The following is a 22,287-nucleotide window of genomic DNA, read 5'->3' as shown; positions in this document are numbered from 1 at the left end:
AAGAAAAATGCTACTATGTAACTTGAGCTTAAACCTGCTGAACTCTTGTTTGGAATCTTCAGTACTGTCCGATAGTAGTGTATGATAATGACATGTTTATAGTCCCCCTTGTTATTGTACTGGTGTCCCTGGTCTCTCGAGATTCACATCCACTTTGGCTTTTCAGGTTCATGTTCAGCTTTGGCATACAGTATATACTGTATCTTAGATCTTAGACTAAAAACTAGGAAACCCTATATTGGTCTGGAACCAAGGTTCGGGATCCATATTTAGCAGCAGTACTTGAGGCCTGGGTTTCAGCAGCTTTTAAAGATACTCTATTCGCATCTGATTAAGACCTAAAACAAAACTGGTGATGTGACATGTAGTCCAAATTTCTAGTTCATAAAGGAAGATGGAATGAAAGTTGAAATGAAAACCAGTGGGCTCATGACTTTCCTGTCCTAGATTTACACATTTACATTAAAAAAAATACTTTATTGCGTTACTAATATCTGTTGTATTTTGTTTCAGTAAAGGTCCCAGTAACCTACAGTAATTGAATAAGTTACTAACTTAAGTAACAGTATGTGTTTCACCAGTGAGAATTTTATGTGGATGCTGCAGATTTGCAAATTTTGCACAGCACTAAAGATTACATAAATCACAAGCAAGAGAAGGTCATGAGTTCAGAAGAAACTTTTATTTGAAATGTCAGTGTTCAAAGAGAAAATAAAGCAGCAATATAAATATTAGCATATAAAATATGGGTGTAACACAGAATAGCACTGATCTATGCATTTATAAGAAAGATATTTAGGTATAATATAGAAGTTTAGTTCATCAGCAGACGTATATATATTTATATGGGACAGAAAGGCATTCCATCAGCACAAACACTTATTAATCACAAACACATATAAAAAGTTACAGCTGAATAGAAACACAAAATGTTTTTTTAACATTTTAACCTTTTATGTTTTTTTTTAGTATTGGGTGGTAAAACAGAGAAAAAACACTAAAATATGCACATCATCAATCACATTTCTACTCTATTCATGTGTTATTTAAATTTTATGTACACTTGTTATTAATCGTGATCTTAATGCTCAGTTGCTATACAACTACACTTGAAGACATTTCTGTTTTTTTTTCATTTTCTTTTTTTTCTGAAAAATATGTAAAACATTCCAGTAGTAGCCACATCTGGGGGCTTTTCTCTTTCCTTTTGATTATTTTCTTTTAAGTGGTCCATACAGACAGCTGGTCCTCCAATGACAATCTGGCATTATTTACACAGAAAAATAAGGAATGGAGACAAATTGATGCAATACAAAGTGGCAAATGAAATGTAAATCGGGTTAGATACAGATACAGAGCCTGTAAAGGTATTTTCCATTGTAGTCTTGCTGTTACAAACTTGCTGTCTCCGTTACTGGCGCTTTGACTGGTTTGTGCGTGAAAGATACCTCTATAATTTAGCCCAAAATAGGCTGCTCTGCCTTCTTCCCTGAATTTGCAATGCAAACACAGTGGCTTTGCGGGCCTCTTGCATCTGCACTCTGATGACCAGTCAAACAAGACAGTGCTCATATTTAATCCACATCAGGTGCAGCAAGAGTGACTGGAATCACTGTACAGGCTATGGTAAACTCATCTGGCCTAAAGTGGGAGTGGTGAGGGGCAGGCATTCACATGCCTATGTCAGGAGGTGAAATGTAAAGGGAATGAAACACTGTACACCCTCGTCTTTTTTTCCCCACAAGATATTTGATTTCTAAAGACTCCTAAAAAGAAAGGCATCTACAGAGGTCCCCCAGTGTTTTTTCTACTAGCCCTGGCAAAATGTGTGTTCGGCAGAGCTGTAAGGCATTGACTGTTAAGCCACAAATATCACGTCTCACCTCTTTCAGGTCAGTATCTGATCACCACATTTGCAACTGTCAGACAAGCTCTTCTCTATCCTTCCACGTGCACATCATCTAAACTGCCCTTACATTTCTGATCCAGTATGTTGCTTTGTAAAAACCAATTCTTTACCTTTGACATCATGTCAGTGGCATACACCCAGTATACTGTAGTCAGAATCACAAGCAATAAAGCAAACTGCTAAATAGTGCCACGTTCTACATTTATTAGGTTAAATGAATTATGGACTTAATTACCACAAATGAGCCTATGCATTGAAGACTTCAAGCTCTGTACAACTCTGTACAAAAGTCTTTGCCTAGAAGAGTTATTCAAAGAGCAGTTAACATGGACTTTTTTGGGGAGCACAGGGCTGTCTAATAAGGCCTGATATTATTATATCCTTGGCAGTCCACGTTTGGCCTCTTCTAGCTTTCTGGTTTTGAAATCACTTATATACTTAAATACTCTTTAGGATTGGGCAGCACCTGTGTTTTGTGTTAAGTGATGCAACAGCCCCAGTACACAGAATTTACTTTTCCCACACTTCCTACTCCTCATAGTCTTGAATAATTAAACTTCTAGCCCCATCCCTAAACCAAAACAAGATGCATTCAGCAAGCAGTGTTTTGGACTAAGTAGTTGCTTGGGTCCCTAGTGTTAATTTGTGTATCTACAATATCTCAGCCTTCATAACATCCCATTGAGTCCTTCTTCTTCATGCTGTCTACTGAAATCAACCTGTAGGCTCCTTCAGCTTGGTTTAAACAGGGGTGTGGCCATCTCATGCAGCGTACTTGTCTCATGCAACACATGGCCGAGTCTTAGTAAAGCGAAGCTGTGTTACAGTGCGTGTAAAATGTGACATGAATGTGATGCATGCAATAAACCGCTGGAAATGCAAAGCTTTATATTGTTATATACTGTAATGATTCCAACGAAAGGTCAATGCAACTTACATCTCAAAGGCTTCTGCCAGGAGATTATCAATGTCAACACTGGCCGTGCCAGTGGTAAATTTCAATTTTGATTGACATGTGCTATATATATATGCAGTACCACTGTTGTGTATGAAAATCCTATGGCATGGCACTGATTACCAAAATTACTCTTGCCATGTAATTTTGAAACTGCTCCTCTACTGTAGGACAGTTTTATATGGCATTCAACACTTCATCTGGTAGCTGCAGCAAAATTAGTTTTCAAAAGAACTTGAAATTTGAAGTTTCTGTTAAACAACATAAGGAGGTCTAAAACAAACCCATATTTTTCTTTATAAGCTATATTATTTTAAGCAACATTATCTATAGTTAATACTACTAATGCATTTTTGAGAAGATACAGCAGTTTCTGCTGCTGGTTTAGGACATCTCTTCTTACCTGTCAAACACTGTTTTTTTTTTTAATGCATAGTTTAACTTCTGTAGTTTAATTCTGTAGTCAAGAAATGGATCATGCAAGCATCTACTGTATTTTATTTCTAGGAGCTACTGCTTAAAACTGATTCTTTTCTGAAAAACCTAAATTCAGTTCAAAATAAAGCCACTTCTTTCTCACTAGAAGCATGTACTTTGCATTTTGTCACAGTCAAACAAAATCCATAATGTGGCATATACTTTGTAAATGACTCATATTTATACTAATACTACAATATAGGGCAAAGCCCTGAAGTTCCCATTTTGATTTTATTTACTGTTAACGTCATACCTTTAAATCCATCTGGATTCATGAATCACTTTTTTTTTATTCCAGGAATAATACCTCTACTTTTAAAGAACTTCATGTTATACTCAAATAACGATGAACGCACACTACAGGGAGTCCTACAAATAAAACGGACTAAAAACCCACGGCTTACTAAGCTCCAAGCCACTAATAACAACTGTGTAACATTCAGGTTAAAGAGCGAAAAATACAACAAAAAATGAAGGTGTAGTCTTTTGCGTGTGTGTGTGTTTATGTGTGTATCCGATTGAAAGAGATCTTTTGTGACCTAAGCCCTGTGTCGGCGGCTCTTCACTTCTTCTCCTTCTTTCCAGACTTTTTCTTGTTGGCCGGGGTCTGGGCAGGTTTAGGCGCCTCTACCGCTGCGGGCTGTGGCTGAGGCAAGGCCTGAACTTGAACCTGCGCCTGGGTCTGGGCCTGTGGATTGTTGCCGGTCAGTGTTGCGGTGCTGCCTGGGATATAGATGTTCTGCCGGTAGTCTGGAACATGCTGGAGGGTGAACTGGGGGCTGTATCGTGTGCTCAGGCCCATGGTGCCGGGTCCCAGGGTACTTGCTCCCAGAGTGTTTGTGGCTTCACTCACCTCTGAGCAAGAAAAAAACAAGCCAAGGAAAATGGCATCAGACAAAAAAACAGTAGAAACAGACAATCAGTTACACTTTTGCAGTTTTATCCATTTGTAGTTCTATATTTTTATGTTTCCTCCACAATGAGAGTAAAAGATTCCTTAAATATGCCGGAAGGTTTTGTAAGAGAGGTGGGTATATTTTGAGGAATTAACCAGGAAGGCAGTCAGTGAATAAATAGAGAATGTGGTCAAAATTTTCCTCCAGCATTGTTTTACTATGCCGTGCAAAAAATGACGGTTGAAACTTAGCAATTGGAACCTAAAAATGCTGGCAAATGGGGTGAAGGGACAGTCTTTTAAATTCTTTACTTTAGAAATTGTTGTACTTTCAGTAAAAAATAAATTTGATCAGAGTGGTGAGTATGTTAATACTTAGCAGACATCTTTCTCTCCATTTGTTTTCAGCCTTGTACAAGAGTTAGTGTCATTGTAGAGATAAACAGGAGATTCAAAGTGTAAACATAAGACTCCATTATAGATTCCCTCCATCCTTACCACAAACACACATATTTCATGCAACCCCTTGACTTTTTTCAGCCACTGGCCCTACACCTTCACATCAGGTCTTACCACTCTGAGCCAAGCTTAAAGGCTTTCAGGTAAGAGATCAGTCACTAAGCTTTGGAAAAGGCATGTTGTAACTTTCTCTTCCTTATGTTAAATCTATCAATAATCCAATACCGTTTTATTAGCTCAGATTTTATTGTAGAAGATCTGGACTAGTGAATGATAAGTGATCACCATAATTACAGAACCCTGGTTTTGTGGCTGTTCATACAGTCCCGTGCTGTAAGCAGGAGAACTGTAATAAAGCTGTTTTTTGCGGTATTGCACTCACAACTTGGGCCAAGCCACTGCAATGCAGCTATGGCTGTTTATTGTGCTGTAAACTGAACAGCTCATGTATGAACTACAGCTAGCAGGAGCCCCTCCTCCACCTCTCCCCTCCCCCACATGTACAGTGTGTTACTACTGCCCAGCAAGAGATGTTATTCTGAGGCTGGGACCACCTTCACCACTACAGAAGACTCTGATTAACATTCTGCTTACTGCAGAAAAATAAAATGAATGGAGATATAGAGCATCACCCATGTTAAGTAGATTCCAGAGTGTAACTGTTGTACTGAAAAAATACAATAGGCTATTTAAAAAAAAAACATATAAATTATATAGCAGAGTGTTTTTAAATTACTCTATCGGTTTTAAAAAATTGATACAACCAAGGTTGATAAGGTATATTAAAGAAAATATCAAACACCTTGACACTATGCCTGTCAAGGGTATTATATATTTGGAGATTTGCTCTAAAGCCAGTTGGTTTAAGTACAGTAAATGGATTTGTGCATGCATATGTTCTACTATGGCACTTTTATTTCACATTTCTGAAGTAATTCTATAAACCATAGAGCATACTGGGGAAAAAAAGAAAAGTGAATGGTGATCTTAAAATAAAGAGAACAAGAGACCAACAATACAAAGTTTGGAGTCTTTAGCAGAAATAAGCTGCTCTTAAAATGGAATGTTCAACACTGTGATTTATGACCATTTTTATAAAATGGATAGTTTCACGTTGGGCACCTTTTAACTGTGACTATATCCACAACATAGCACGGTCTCTCATGCCTTATTGCTTAAATAACAGCATTACTAGACAGAAGTCTGCTTCGTCTTATGCCTTCCATGTTTTCAAGGTTACCTACACGGGGCCTCTTATAAAATGTATGTTTTTCCACCAAAGAAAATGGAGAGATGTTGAAACAAAAGGCTAAAGAGAGCTGTTTGTAAATGAGGTTTGATTATTTTAGGCAGATGTCCAGTATTGTGTGAGACAGAGTGCTTCATGTTCTCCCCACCCCCTCATATAATTTCACATAATAGCCAATGATTGTTTCTATAGACAGAAGCATAATTAGAATTGAGAGGTGTCTGCTTCTGATCAGCAGTCTACAAAACTGCCGGCAGAAAAGGTTGTTTGCAAATTATCTGTCTGTTCCCTCCTGCAGTGTATTACAAGACTGAGAAATGTAGCTTCCACTGTGCTCTGTCAAGATCTCGACACTAAATACACCTTCTCTGTGACAACAGATTGACCACAGCAGGCCTGCTTCACTCAAGGTAGAAGCTGAGAAGAAGGATATGGAAGTATTTTATCTTTTGAGTGACAACATATATTTTATGTCGTCTGTTGTAGGTAACCCAAACAAAACACAGGTTTTGTTAGAGTGCGAGGTATAGAGTGCAACATTTTCCAAACGAGTTAACTGAGAAATATAAAGAAATCTGAAATTTAAATTCAGCTGTTATGTTTTTCTATATTCCATCCCAGTTTAAAGTCACACTACAGTATGTGTTTACTACTACCAATAACTCCCTTACCCACACTGCAAGAATGAGCAAGAGCAGACAGGCATCTTAGAACTGCCCACCCAACTGGCCATCCTTTTACACACTACAAGCTCTGCGGTGACTTACAGGATATTCTACATTGACATCACCAGACACCTGCAGGTGTCGAGAAAGTTGCAGGGATTTTCACTGAGGAACCCTGCCCACCCAATCAAACTAGACACTTGCATCGTGGAACTCACTGTGTGCTCAGAGAGCGAAGATAGGAAAGGTTAGAAATGAGTGGCCATTTAACCTGTTTGGAAATTTTCTTCCCAGTCCTTTAATTTCTGGGTTTTTTCAGCCTCTATATGTCCTGAACTCTGAAACATAGACCTGGACATCTTGCTAGAGTTATGCAAAGAAGCCTCTTACCATTGGCAGCTGCCATAAGGGCCTGGAGTTGCTCTGCTTCGGTTGGAGGGTTGGGCCATGGTCCTGCTTCTTCTGGCCGCTGTGGAGCCCTTAAGAGACAACACCAGACATGGTTTCAGCAAAAGCAAGATGAAGTACGGAAATAACCCATTAGATACAGCAACATACAGTACAACACTGTGGAGGAGTCTCCCCACATTTGTAGTACGAGAAGGGATTTCACCTCAAAGGTAGAAAACACTGACACCTATTCTGCACTCATTAACTACAATTTAAAAATGAAATTAAAGTGGGGTACATTGGGGTTTAGATCTAGCATTTGTTATTAAAGTTCTGTTAAAATAGAAAAAGAAAAGCTACATATTCTAGCCTGTGGAATAGAGTTTTACAGAGCATTCATTTTTTGTTCCAGCCAACAATTATTGTCTTTATCAGCCCCTGGTGACCTTCATTGTTAAATGCCAGTTACTGATACTCAAGAATATATCTAGCCTCAGGATTATAGTGCTTTTATGTGTTTAATGTATTATAGTGTTTTAACTGGCACAGTAACACATTGAAACAGGTGGCTGGTATACAAAAACTAACAAAAAAGAAGCAATTATTTTTTCGAAAGATTACAAAGACACCAAACTGAATACACACAAAACGACAATAAATAAGTAGAGGTTGATTCCATGCAGAAAAGAGAAGAAAAGAGAAAAAACGTTTTGGCTGTGGAGCTTTCTTCATGTGTGTTTCTTTTCTTCTCTTTTCAGCATGGAATTAACCTTTACTTGTTCCTTTGCAGCCTACACATGCTGACACAGCTACCTACTTGAACTAAATGACAATAAAGTTTAGTGCTTTTGGGGTATAAGATATATGTAAAATGAATGTCTATTAAATTTATAGGAAGCGAAACAGTTCCATTCCCCAGTTCACAGTGCTTATTTCATGTTTCCACATTGAATAAATGTTGTATTGGCAAAATATTCAGAGATGCTCCATAAGAGGAATACTGAAATAAGGAACAAGGTCTACAAATTACATTTCGAATTTGACAAAACCGTCTTCTATTTTGTAAAATAAAGGTTCCTCTTTCTCCCTCCCTTTCTGTCTTCTCATATATTTTGATGTGTACATACCATGTAATCATAAACAATTAAACAAGTCCATGTGTGTTGGTTTTTTTCAGCTTGATTCCTTTCTGGCCTTCAGCTTGGATAATTAAATAATGTTAATGCACATGCTTTAGATTTGATTAAAGGCTACTTTTAGTTACCTAAAAGAAGCTTCCAGAGTTGCTTTGCATTGTCAGAAGACCCATGTTTCTAAAGCATTGTTGCTATTTTATGTTTCTCCTTACAAGATGAATAGGGCTGCTAACCTTCTTGTGACTATGTTCCTTACTGTTATGAAATATTAAGAAGTTAAAAACGAAGGCCATTCTTCCATTGAATAATTGTTAATGGCAAATCACATATCATTTAAACTGCAAAGCATCTACCTCCCTTCAAAGGGATGTGTTTAACTGCATACATATTTGCATTCAAGTGGAGAACCAGCACTGTTTTCTATTATCATCTGTCTCGTTTTCTTTGAGAAGTACAGCACTTATTGGACTATGGAAAGAAATATGTTCAGTTCATACTGAGGAACTCCCAGGGTGTTATTTGATGCCCGTTTCCACAAGAAGCAGCTAATTTCCTCAGTTAACCCCTTCGTTTCTAAGGAACTTCTCTGCTGTGTATAAAAAGGGTGAGGGAAGAATCTGATGAGGATCACATGCAGGGTTATGGGGATATTGTAGACAGGTCTGTTTCCTGCCTTATATGAGGCGCAGTAAACTCCTTCCTTTGGTGTTGGGTTTTTGAAGTTAATTAACATGGGGCCTGAATGGCTCGGGACAGTCTAGAACATGGGCTCTCACTCACAGAGAGCTGGAGGAAGAATAAGAAAAACCAGGCGGGAATATGCAGAGCTGCCAAATGCACCTGAACGAAAGCCAAATCCAAAAGGAATGGAAACGCCAAGAGAAAAGACAAACTAAACCCATGAATATATGGTTCTAATCTGTGACAATAACACAAGACAAGATCAAAATGCAACAAACACACTGTGGTCAAAAGCTCTGGATTGCTTTAGCACATGGTTTAGAAAACGGACTGGGGGAAGGGCATGTACTCCTCATCACCCCCAGCTTAAATCCCTGGCTGACTACATATCTCTTTTTTCCTGACCAGATAACGACCTCCTTTTCACAAATATAAAACACTGCAAAAATTGATGAGGTAGCTATTTTTCAACTACAACAAGAGCCCAACGTGTCCACTGTTTGCTTTGACAGCTTTGCAATTTATTAATTAATTGCAATTTAGTAATTTTGTGAGTTTCCTTTGTGTGCATTTTCCACAAAATATGTTGTCTTGTATGCTCCAACTATTTTATATTTTCAAATCTTCAGAAACATTTAATAAATCATTTGTTCAAAATAACTATACACGTATCTTTAATGGTCTTTTATAGCCTTTGTATCCATCTTTTTGGAGCATTTAGATTCCGCTCCAACTCTACAAAGTGTGCTGCTCAAATGGTACCACCATGGTTGCCATAAAACCAAATTTATTGCGGTCTGTAGCAGAATGTGCCAAGCAATCATGTTTGATCAATCAAATGAAAATTAGGAATACAAAATTCATCCTTATATTTACCGATGAATAAATAGTTTAATAATTTGTTCAAACAAAAACTTCAGAGTGCTTTTATCATTTTAGAGATTTCCTCTACTTCTAAAAAAAAAACAATTCCCCCATGAGACCCCTGCTGGACATCAGTAGAATAGTCATCCTGGCTCATGTACTCACTACAAGGCTCATGTTTATCCCCCCAGATAAAACATCCCTGTGTACAACTCATTATTGCAAAGTTAATTCTTCACTTATTAATTTACTTACTGTATATATTTAAGCCACATAGTTCAGTGCTGTATAAGTTTTCAGATTTAATATTCTTATTATGGACATAAAGCCATCTTGGATCAAACACATATATTCACAGGTAGTATTATTTTTTTAAAAAAATGTTACATTCTTTAAGCATTATGTTATAAATAATAATAATAATAATAATAATAGATGTTTAATACAGTTTTCTGTTACTCCACCGATCCATTTTCATTTCAAACAATACAATTTTGTTGATTTAGAAAATTAGAAGCAAAGTGAAGACGCCCTTCAAAGTGCTTTAATATTTTTGTACATGAAGTTGAATGACATTATCAAATGTATCTCATGTAATTGTTTTCGGCTCCTCTGCGTAGAAAAAGATAGCTTTAATGAAGCTTTAAAGACAATTAGTATGTCCACCTGCTGCTTTGTGGGCAGTGAGACTGCCTTTTGCAATAAAGGTTATTTTGGTAAATTGAATGTACAGTATTTCCAAACAGCTGCACCTATATATGTATTCATGGCCATTGTTTGTTACAGACACCAGCTGCAGGAAATGCACAACAAATTGTAAATCCTTATATGACTGAGCAAACAAAGGAACTTACCCACTAGGTCCTGGTCTCTGTCCTTGGGAGAAACGCCAGTCAGTGTTTGGAGGCTTTTGCTGCAAATAAAACAGAAGAATCATTTGAAGTGTGAGTAGACAGAGGGAATGCAGGGACAGTGCACATCCCCAGTCCATGTACTAATATGTTCCAGGCTTCCTCTGAGTGTAGAGAAGATTCCGGATCTTCAGTCTTCGTTCTAAAATGGAAGGAAAATCTTCCTAGAGAGAAGATGTAGGTCAAATAATACCAAGAGCCTCAGCAGAATAATGCACATTGTTCTTTCCCACTCTAAAGACAAATATAACAGATAAACAGAAGCAGTTACAGTATGTGTGTTATATGGGAAGACAGAACATTTGTATTTTTACCAGCCTTAAATAATAAACCTATATTCAACCATTTTGCCACCATTTCACTACATTATGGCCTTTAAACCATGTAAAGGCCATAATGGTTCATGTAAGAATGTGGACCTTTGTTTTCCTGTCGCATTGAAAAGAAATGACAGTACGTACTGCTTACATGATTCATGTTTCTCAGTTACAATCAAATTATGAAAAAAAACATCAACCAAAAGTACATTGAGTGGTTAAAAAATAAAATTTTCACTGGAATGAATGAACAAATGTAGTGACAATTAAATAATGTTTCCATGTGCATTTACACTTACAAAGCAACACTTTTTTAATGAAGAATAGATCTACTTTAGTTCCTCCACCAGCTAGTTTAAGTTGTTTTGCAGAATAGTCACATCCCACACATGGAACTGAAATTTCCATTTTACAATCGGATTCATCATTAAATCAGAGTATAAAAATTCAAATTGCCTGACAATAACACATTACAGTGGTTCTAAAATGTAATGTTTTTGCCCCTTAGTTCTTAAACAAGGTTATATTGTCACAATTGGCAAGATAACATTTGTAAACGAACATGCAGTTGAAAACATTCAGCAAGATATAAAGTAACAGACTACATCGGCAAACTTTTACATATAGCCTGGTTCAGAACAAAATGAAAACAGTTGTAAGGAATAAAACCATGAAGAAAAATATCTGATCTAAAAATGGTACATCCATAGTGACACAGAATTTTACACAAAATTAAAACAACTACAACAGCTTGTGAGCTTCTGTTTCACAGAAGCCAGTGGACAGCTTGCCAAAGCTCTTTAATTTGAGATTTAAATATGTCTGCCTTAATAATATAAGCCACCTACAGATTTGAAGAGCCATACTAAGCCTTTGCTGTTAGTACATCCAAATGAAGGCCCCAATTAGCATTTATAATTTACCTCCAGCAGTCTCTGTGAAACACTGAAGTTTTTCTTACAAATTAGGACCTGGACAAACATGGAGGAGAATTAACACTATCATGACTTATATACACAAATACACAGAGAGTTCAGTAATGTACACATAAGCACCCATGACACCCTTGACAAGAGAAAGCACCTGCAGCAAAATGCCATGCGTATCAGTGTCTGACAAACCAAGAAACTGGCTCTGGTTATAATATCTACATACTGTACAACATTCCGTTTTCTACTGCTTTTTCCAGTTCAGGGTCACAGGGTAGCTGGAGCCTATCCCAGCAAGCAATGGGTCCAATTTAGGATATATCTTGGAGTGGACACCAGTCCACCCCAGGAGCAGATGAACATACTGTACATATAAAGTACATACACTATACGTGCATTAAGCATTTTTATGTTTGAGAGCCATACAAAAACAGACTGAATTAAAATATTAAATGCAATGATATTAAAGTTCATTTCTCTACCATCAGCACACTACCTTTATGTATACATTTCATGCTAAATATGAAAGACTGATCATACAGTGAATAGGTCTTTATAGCCCTATCCTACTTAACAACAGATTATTGAAAAAGCTTTCTGTGAAAAAAAAAATACAGACTTGCATTACAGCTTCAGGTAACAAACTACCTGATAATATTAATGTTATTCTTCCAACCCTATAAATCATATTTGTCTTAATGTCAGGGATATCTCCACCCATTTTTTAATTTCATCTAACTCAATGCTAAGCGATTTTCCAGACAAAAAAAAGTATGCTCTGTATATCAAAGTGTTAAAATCTGAAACAAAATCTTTGCATAATCCACTGCCTTCCTAGATAAAACAGATCTATTTTGTAGATAAACTAATATTTTAATACTAGTAACGGTGATACTTTTTTTAATACAGTACAGTACACAGCTGTAGGATATAAGCATTCCCACAGTGCTACTACTTCAAAACACAAAAATGTCAAGTGGTCTTTTTGGTGAAATTACAAAAGTATATCCTTTTCATCTACACTTTAACAACATATTTATAGCTAATATGTATATAACAGTGATGACCCTGTTACTGACATGACTGCTAAGAAAATTATATTGTTAATGGAGTATCAGTACAACACATGTACTGTGTGGCCAGACTTTAGCCTCTGGGATATACACTGAAACCCTGAAGATGTGATTATATTTACACTTAAGCACTGTGATGTACTAGCTGTTACTCAAAATATCTCAGTTATCAGCACCAGCAAGGTCTTTTAGTATACAAGTGTCCATAAACAAGTAGCTCAGTGTACACAGCTTTTGACATAAGAAAGGCACTAATCACTGTGGAAGATTGAAATCCACATCTGGATTGCAAGTCTCCCATCTGTGACTGACTGAAGCAGATTTCCATTCTATCCTCTGAATCAGTGCGGTTAACCCCTTATGTGTCATGTCTGTTAAGACCAGAGTCCTGAAACCAGTTACCAGGTTATTTATACTTTTAGCATTTTTAACTATTAAAATTCAGTTCACTATGCAAAACCTCCACAGGCAACAGTTCACTAGAAGAGAAATGAATGCTCCATATTTTTCTCACAAGAACACAGTTCATTTGAACTGTATATTTAATTAATCCGATGGAAGAAGCGGTCACAAGGTCAGAGATCAATGCACAGCCCCGCATGCTGTTTTCAGGTACATTTTTGGGAAGAAATACACAGCAACAAAGATTTTTGGACATTTCAGCAATAGTTACTGAATGCTGACCAGGTTGAAAAATCTGGTTATAGATTTTAAACTATGAAGAAGACAATTGAACCTTACAACTGAGAAGAGGCCATTCAGTCCATCTGGCTCATTTGGTTGGTCGTGGCTAATCGATCCTAGAATTTCTGAAAAGGGTCAGATTATCAACATTAACAACATGGCTGGATATCTTATTCCAGACTCCCATAAAATGACGACTGCCTGTTCACAGTTTTACATGCAGTTTCCCATTGTTTCTACTTGTGTCCTCTGGAATTTCATTGTCCATTCTGGAGACATCCATTGGGCTGACTTTGTTAGAGGATTTTTTGAAAGTGAATCAGATCCTCGTTTCATGCTAAAACCGATGGTAACAATCCTACAAGTTACTAATGAAAATGACTCAGTGTTCAGATCAAGAATGTAGCATGTTTTACTACTCAAGCCACTGCAATATAGAATTAAAAATCTCACTCACACACTGTTTACATTTTATCTCAATATTAAAAAAACTGGAAGAATCTGAGACATCACAATGTATTCCCCCGATAAAGGTTCAATTGAATGAGATCAAGTTACTGTGATCCAAGCTTCCATACAAAGCACAACAACCTGAGAACTATCTCAAAAGACAGTCAAGTTTCACAACAGCAGCAGACTGCAGATCCATCTGCCACAAACAACAGATACGTAGCAACAGAAAGATCTGTTTGTGAGGTTTTAAATGTTAGCAAATTGAAATAGGCCAAATGTGTGAAAAGAAGTCAGTGGTTCACATTAAAACCCAATCCTATTTTGTAATGCACTTATTTTAATCGGCATGGGATATCTTTCATTATAAGTGCTTATGATGCACTTCTCTGCACTGTTTTTAAAACCCAGATGAAAATATATCTATATATATATTCCAAATTCATTATCAGGTGTGTTCTACAGAGAAGGAACTACGAATGCTGCATGTATAGCTAGCTCAAGGTGACAAATGCAATGCATTACTGAGCTTCAGAAGAAAACAGGAAGTCAAAGGTCAACTGCTGAACCTTCAAATCCTGTTATTAGGACACCCTCTTGCCTTTATATATGGAACATATGGCTGACTTCCCTGTGAAGCACAATACACTCTTTTATGCACGCAAAAGATGATTCACAGGTAAAATCAATAGATTTACCTAAAATATAAAGTATACTTTTTTTCAAACCACTTAGATAACAGTGAAAAGAGATGTGAAGTTTAATAGTTGCTACATTGTAGGACTGAATGAATGATTCAATTAAGACTGAGGTAACAAACGTGAGTAGATTTTTATTTACTTTAAACTCAATAAACCCACGTATTGCTCTACATGGACTATAAAAAAAAACATATTTTGAACAAAACTATGCTTGCAATGTACTACTGGTTATCTCCAGATTACACAAACATGAAGCTAATAAGTAATCTTAAAGGGAACACTCAATATTTCTATCAACGGCATACAAAAAACAGCTTTTGTATATCTGTACACACACACATATATATATATAATACAAAGCATTTTGTAGCCACTTTTGAACTTCAATGAGCAAAGTGTTGTCGGACATGTAAAACCATCAGGAATGCACATCACAGTTGCACAGGGACAGATAGGGTTCTCACCTCATTAGCTGTATTAATTAAGTGTTTTCTAGATAAAGACATGTTCAAGGTGTTGGTTTTGCTCATCATGGGCGTGGCAGGGCTTTTGATGAACACAAAGTCACTTCTGTTTGACAGAGTGGAGTAGCAGGGCCTATACCCTTGCATATGAGTCTCGGGAGGGCCCCCTACTACCTCCAGGTATTTGATAGGCCCATCAGAGTTTAACTGCAAGTGGAGGTTTTTGTGGGACCTCTGGTAGGTGTGCCTGGACCGCAGCGAGTGCCTGCTATAGCAGCAGCAGCTCTCCAGACAACTGCTGTAATCATCTTTCTGTTTAAGGCACTTAACCATGAGAATCACAAATGTCAGAAAGGAAATGGCAGAAATGCAGGCAAGAGAAATAATTAAATAAAGAGTAATGTCAGACATGCCACCTTTCTTTGCAGATACGTCCCTTATCTCAGAGGACATCTGTGAGCCCTTTTCCTCCACAGTTATGGTGACAGCCACTGTGGCCGAGAGCGCAGGCTTCCCGTTGTCCTTCACTACAATCACAAGATTGTGCACAAACCCTTCCTCCTCCTGTAATTTACGGGTAGTCCTTAATTCCCCCGTGTGGGTAGCAATTTGAAACAGCCCTGTGTCATGGCTTGGGTGGATGTTGTAGGACAGCCAAGCATTGTGACCACTGTCTGCATCAACACCCACTATCTTATTGATGAGGTAGCCTGCACCAGCAGACCGGGGCACTTTCAGCTGCAGAGAAGTCTCTCTGGGAAACACAGGGTAAACGACTACAGGGGCGTTGTCATTTTCATCCACGACAAACACGTGCACGGTCACGTTGGACCTCAGTGGTGGGCTTCCCGCATCTTTCACCTGCACTTCAATCTGGAACACGTTCATTTGCTCATAGTCCAAAGACCGCATGGTGTAAATGTTTCCGTTCTCTGCGTTAATGTAGACGTAAGACGACACAGATGTACCCTGGACCTGGCTCTCCAAAATCGAAAAAGACAGCTGAGAGTTCTTGCCCATGTCGGGATCAAACGCAGAAACTGTCACAATTGGGGTGCCAGGGGCATTGTTTTCTGTAATGTCCACAGTGTAGGACAGCTGTGAAAACACTGGAGCATTGTCATTGACATCTGAAAGACTGACATGGATGACTGTCTCAGAGGAGAGGGGAGGTGAGCCCATGTCAGTGGCTTTAAGGACAATATTGTACTCGGGAACTTCCTCCCTATCAAGTTGACCATCAGTTATTAAGGTATAGTGTTCTTTAAAAGCTGAATTCAATTTGAATGGCAGACCCTGAGGGATCTGTAACAGCACTTCTCCATTCTGCCCAGAGTCCAGATCCCTGACACTAATCAGGGCAATGACAGTGCCAGACACTGCATCCTCCTTAACTGGAGTATGGAGAGATGTTATTATGACGTCTGGGGCATTATCATTCACATCAGTGATTTCAACTTTAATGTTACAAGACCCTTCCATGGCAGGAGTTCCTTTGTCTCTAGCTTGTACAGTAATATCAAAAACGCTGGTCATTTCATAATCGACCACACCATTCACACGGATTTCGCCAGTCTGGGAATCTATACTAAAAAGCTGCAAAACTGCGGCTGACGTGTACTTGCTAAACAAAAAGAAGATTTCGCCATTCAGGCCATAATCCACGTCAGTAGCGTTGAGTTTCGTCACTAAAGTCCCAGGAGGGGAGTTTTCTAACAAGCTTACCCTTTTCACCTGCTGATCAAACACCGGCGCGTTGTCATTCACATCAAGTATTTTAATAAAGACAGTTGTAGTTCCAGATTTCTCCGGAACCCCTCCATCAACTGCAGTGAGCAGCAGGCGGTATACCGCTTGCCTCTCCCTGTCAAGAGCCTTTTCCAGTACCAACTCGGGGAATTTCGTACCATCGCTTTTTGTTTCTACACTTAAAACAAAACAATGGTTTGGACTTAGAACATAGGTTCGCAAAGAATTCGAGCCAACATCTGGGTCGTGCGCACTTTCGAGGCGGAATTTAGTTCCAGGCGCTGCAGCTTCGGAAATCTCCAGAGTTATATTTTTGGTAGGAAACTGAGGTGCGTTGTCGTTTACATCCAGTATTTCCACTGCAACACGGTGTATGTCCAAGGGGTTTTCAAGCACTAGTTGAAGGTGCACTGAACATGTTACACTTAATCCACATAAGCGTTCTCTGTCCATTTTCTCTTTAATAACTAACATTCCGCTTACCGTGTTCACTTCAAAATACTGAGCACTAGAATCTGAAACCACCCGCAAGTTTCTTCCAGCAATTTTCAGTACGTCGAGTCCCAGATCTTTCATTATATTCCCAACGAATGCCCCTGGTTTTAGTTCTTCAGTGACAGAATACGTAAGCTCAGCCGACGCAAAAATCCAAGTAAAAGAAAAAGACAGACACAGCGTGTGCCAGTCCAAAGCCCGTTTCTTTTTTCTGCATTCCATTGTGAAAACCCCGTACTCGCAAAGACAAAATAACTTTACGGTAATAAATCCATCGAAGTGATTAAAAGACACCACCTAGCCATTCTTAAAAAAACCCAATCACACCGAAAAGACAGATTAAACGACCTCATGACGCCTTACTTTAGGAAGCGATACTAAAAAAAAGCAATAAAACAAAACTCCATCTCTTTGCATGTAGTTTCCAACACTGAAGAGCTGCTCTGCTTTGGCAATGGGCGGAGGGGACTTGGACGCGTCACAGAGGCCAGCACCCTATTGGTGGACCACGTAGCGTATTTTTCCTCCAAAGGACTTCCCAAAAAAGTTAAAAAAGAGACTGCAGTCCTACACACGGCTGGGTCAGGACTTACAGGCATCCTGTTAAACATATACCAAAACCAGACTGCGCTCAAGCTGTTCTGGTCGCAGTGAACTGAACTTGAAACCGCATTAAACGCTGCAGAGGAAACGGCCCGTAATAATGGGAATTTGTGTGGAAGAGCGAATTAATGATCTGCAGCTGCTCCCCTTGATATTCATGGTACATATAACAGAAGCTACACTTATTTTATCATACATACAATTATTAGCAAAATAGGTAAGAGTATTAATTATTTGATACACGTTTAGGTAAATCACAAGAGAATGTGAACTATGTGCTTATGGTTTTTCTGTCATAATTCAACGCACCACAAGGGGTCGTAGTGATTGTATTACTTTCACTAGATTTATGAACTGCGTTTGTAAAATACTCTGGGGCCCTGGTTCTGTATTTTGTTATTAGAATAAGTGTTAAATTTGGATTTTGTCCTACATACCTACAGTTATTCCCAGTAAATAGCATGTAATTACATAATACGTATTCAAAAGAATGCATACTAAGACATCTACAGTAAATCACCAGCTGAGGGAAAAAAGACACCACTATAGTAATAACTTATGTAACATTCAACCCCAGAAACGTTGTAACAACACAATCATAATATTCATTCTGTTATTTTCCTAATTTAAAATATACCCATAGAAAGAAGCTGGCAGATCTCCAACATCTATGAGAAATGTCTCCGTTTAGTATTTCAAACGTTTGTTATTTGGTTCAATTGGACAGCAAACGTTTGTTTAATTTCTCACAAGAATTAAAACAAATACAAAATAAAAAAAGGCTACCCGTATATAAATATTATTATTTTCGGTTAGTTTCAATCTTTAGTTTTGTTATATTTTCAATATTATTTCAGAAGAAGTGAAGAATACTAATACAGGTACAGTTCAGTATTTGGTTCCAGGTGAACGTTTGCTTTACTTTTGTAATTACTGAAATACACCATTTGAAAGAAACAACACAATGTAAACGCCGTGAGAGTATGATGTGTAAAGTTAAGCAAGTTAAAAAGCAGGACAAAGGTTAGAAATTCTATTAATTCACCATTCTTGCTCACCTGTTGACTTTCAAAAGTCCAGGCATTGTCTGGTAAGGACGCGTCAAGCACGTTTATTATCTCTTGAAAGTCTGTAGTGCTGCTGGGTTTCACGAAGGTGAAATCACTGATCTCGGACATGGGAGAAAAACAGGATCTAAAGGACTGGCTTTGAGATAACATGTCACCTCCCAGGACCTCTATGTACTTTATAGGCCCGTCAGTGTTCAGCTGTAACTGCAAGTTTCTCTGTGGATTCTTGTCGGCACGTTTGACACAACAACACGCAGCACCTCTGCTGTTCCTAACGCACTTCACTGCTAATATGACAAACGTCAGAAAAGAAATTGTAGACACAGAGGCAAGAGCAAGTATTAAATAAAAAGTAATTTTGCTAGATTTGTTACTGGGTTCTTTCGATTTCTGTCGGAAATCCAAAATGGGTTCATGGACACCATCTTCTAATGAAATATCTATTGTGACTGTAGCGGACTGTACCGGCTCTCCGTTGTCCTTCATTTCTATAACAAGTCTCTGAATGGAGTCATCCTGTTCAGAAACACCACGTTTAGTCCTGACCTCTCCAGTATGGAGATTCACACTGAACAGAGTGTCGTCTGTAGCCTCAACAAGCTTATAAGAAATCCAGGCGTTGTGACCAGAGTCAGCGTCCACTGCTGTCACCTTGGTAACGAGATGTCCCGCTTTAGCAGACCGGGGCATCTTCTGATGAGGAAGAGATCCCATATCTGCAGACGGGTAAATGACAGCGGGGACATTGTCGTTCTGATCCAGAATAAAGACATGAACAGTCGCGTTGCTTTTTAGAAATGGAGAGCCTTTATCCTTTGCCTGTACCTGAAACTGGAATACTTTAAGTTTCTCATAGTCGAAAGAATGCATGCTATAGAGGCTTCCATTATCAGGGTTAATGTAAATATAGGAGGAGACAGACACGTCTTGCACCTTTGTATCTAAGATGTTATAAGTGATCTTGGCATTGTCCCCAAGATCTGGATCGGAAGCAGATACTGTACACAGAATTGTACCTGGAGCGCTGTTTTCATTTATATACACAGCATACGAATGACGAGTAAACTGCGGAGCGTTGTCATTGACGTCCTCAATGCTGACAGTCACGGTTTTCTTTGTTGAAAGCCCTGGGGAACCCGAGTCAACAGCATTTATTTCAATGTTATACTCAGAGAGGGATTCGCGGTCAAGGTGCGAGTTAGTCACCAAGGCGTAATGGTTTTCTATGGAGGGGGTCAATTTAAAAGGACAATCAGGAGGAATATGTACAGTGACTTTCCCGTTTTCGTGAGAATCTAAGTCTCTGACATTTAATAAGCCGATTACTGTCCCAATTGCAGCATTTTCAGGAACAGGACTTGTCAAAGATTTCAGTATTATCTCCGGGGTATTATCGTTATCGTCAATAATGTTAACTTGAACACTGCAATGACCCTCCATTTGGGGGCTGCCTTTGTCTTTAGCCACCATGTCAAGTGCATAGAAACTGGTCTGCTCGAAATCCAGTCGCCCCTTTACCAGTATTTCACCTGTTTGCGAATTCACACTAAAAGCATTAAGCACCATAACTGAAGCGTGATCACTGAAGGCGTATTGAATTTCTCCATTCAGTCCCTCGTCTACGTCTGAAGCGTTAAGCTTAATAACAACAGTTCCAGGAAGAACATTTTCATGAAGTGATGTTTTGTAAAATTGTTGATCGAACTGTGGCGCGTTGTCATTTACGTCTAAAACGTGGATCTTAATCCGCGCTGTCCCAGATTTCACTGGATTGCCCCCATCAACAGCTATCACCAACAGCTCATGAGACGGCTGTTTCTCTCTATCCAAAGATTTTGCCAACGTTAATTCGGGTACTTTCCTGCCATCCTGCAGAGTTTTCACATTCAGGGTGAAATGATCGTTGCTCTTCAGTACATAGGAGCGCAAAGAATTGCTACCAATATCAGGGTCCTGTGCGCTTTCTAGTGGAAAGCGGGCTCCAGGAGTTACATGCTCCGCTACCTTTAGCACATGCTCCTTTGTAATGAAATTGGGAGAATTGTCATTAATATCTTGGATTTCCACCTCAACGCGATGAAGCTGCAATGGCGATTCAATAATTATCTCCAATACCAATAAGCAAGTGGCGCTTTGTCCACACAGATTTTCCCTGTCGATTCTTTCACTCACAATCAATTCTCCCTTTCCCAAATCCACACTGAAATACTGCTTACCAGACTCAGATGCAATTCGGAGCTTGCGATCCGCAATTCTTGCAATATCCAAGCCCAAATCGTTAGCTATATTTCCAACAAGGGAACCTTTAGCTAATTCTTCTGGAATGGTGTAACGAATCTGTCCTTTGACTGTACTCCACAAGACAAAGAAATAAAACGACCGCAGTATCGGCCATTTCACGATCCCTTTTCTGGCACAGCTTTCCATTTCTTTTCAATGCGTTTTACATAAACTTTCATCTGATGTCACTTACGGGAAATGAAATAATTGAAATAAATTTCAAAATAAAATAACACAATATCGTAACGCATATCTATGCCCATTGTTTGTATCTGTAGATGTGCGTTCATCGGTGTTCATCCCCTGCATTAAGCTTCAGAAGGGTTACGGTGCTGTGGCTGTGGGAAGAGAGTAGATCTCTTTGTACAATTCAGCATTTTCATTGGAGTGCAGCGCCGCACGTTCTCAACCAATGAGAGCTTAACTGTGCCTTAAAGATACAGCTTGTTCAGTCTATTAAAACACACACAAGAGAATACAGGCAAATAGGATGCAAAAAAGAGAATATTCTTAATATTGGGAAAACCTAGTTCCATCCAGGGTTGACATACATATCATAAAAAGCAATCTTCCTCAACTTCTATGATTTCTATATAAACAATGGATTTCAATATCAGTGATTATGCCAAACGTTTCAGTGCGCACGTGTACTGATTCGTCTGGTGGTTTCCTTTCCTTTCTCCTTCAGGTGAGGTTTCATTAAAACCACCAACAAGCTGAAATGTTCCAAAACTACATTACGAATATTTCAGACTTTTGTCATGTGCATTACCTACAGTACCATATTGTTCTCCCATACCTTAAGGCGTTTTGTGAAACAGTTCCATGCTTGCAACAAAAACACACCTCATAAACCTTCTGTTTGGTAAGAAATAAAACCA

General features: G+C 38.6%; 1 protein-coding gene across 5 annotated transcripts in view; it reads right to left on the bottom strand.

The window, feature by feature from the left end:
- Positions 1 to 663: 663 nt before the first annotated feature.
- The window catches only part of LOC102689599 (protocadherin gamma-C5-like), a 211,921-nt gene continuing 190,297 nt past the window's right edge, over positions 664 to 22,287 (bottom strand). For all 5 annotated transcript variants that reach the window (XM_069196142.1, XM_069196141.1, XM_015349721.2 and 2 more), the window contains 3 exons: positions 10,535 to 10,593; positions 7,000 to 7,088; positions 664 to 4,196 (listed from right to left, as the gene is read on the bottom strand). In XM_069196142.1, coding sequence (XP_069052243.1) covers positions 3,904 to 4,196; positions 7,000 to 7,088; positions 10,535 to 10,593 — 441 coding nt within the window. In that variant the 3' untranslated portion in view covers positions 664 to 3,903. The remainder of the gene's footprint in view (positions 4,197 to 6,999; positions 7,089 to 10,534; positions 10,594 to 22,287) is intronic.

Source organism: Lepisosteus oculatus, chromosome 11, assembly GCF_040954835.1.
Source record: "Lepisosteus oculatus isolate fLepOcu1 chromosome 11, fLepOcu1.hap2, whole genome shotgun sequence".
Lineage (NCBI taxonomy): Eukaryota > Metazoa > Chordata > Actinopteri > Semionotiformes > Lepisosteidae > Lepisosteus > Lepisosteus oculatus.
Note: the sequence above shows the minus strand (reverse complement) of the source record. Positions and strands in the feature narration are given on the sequence as shown.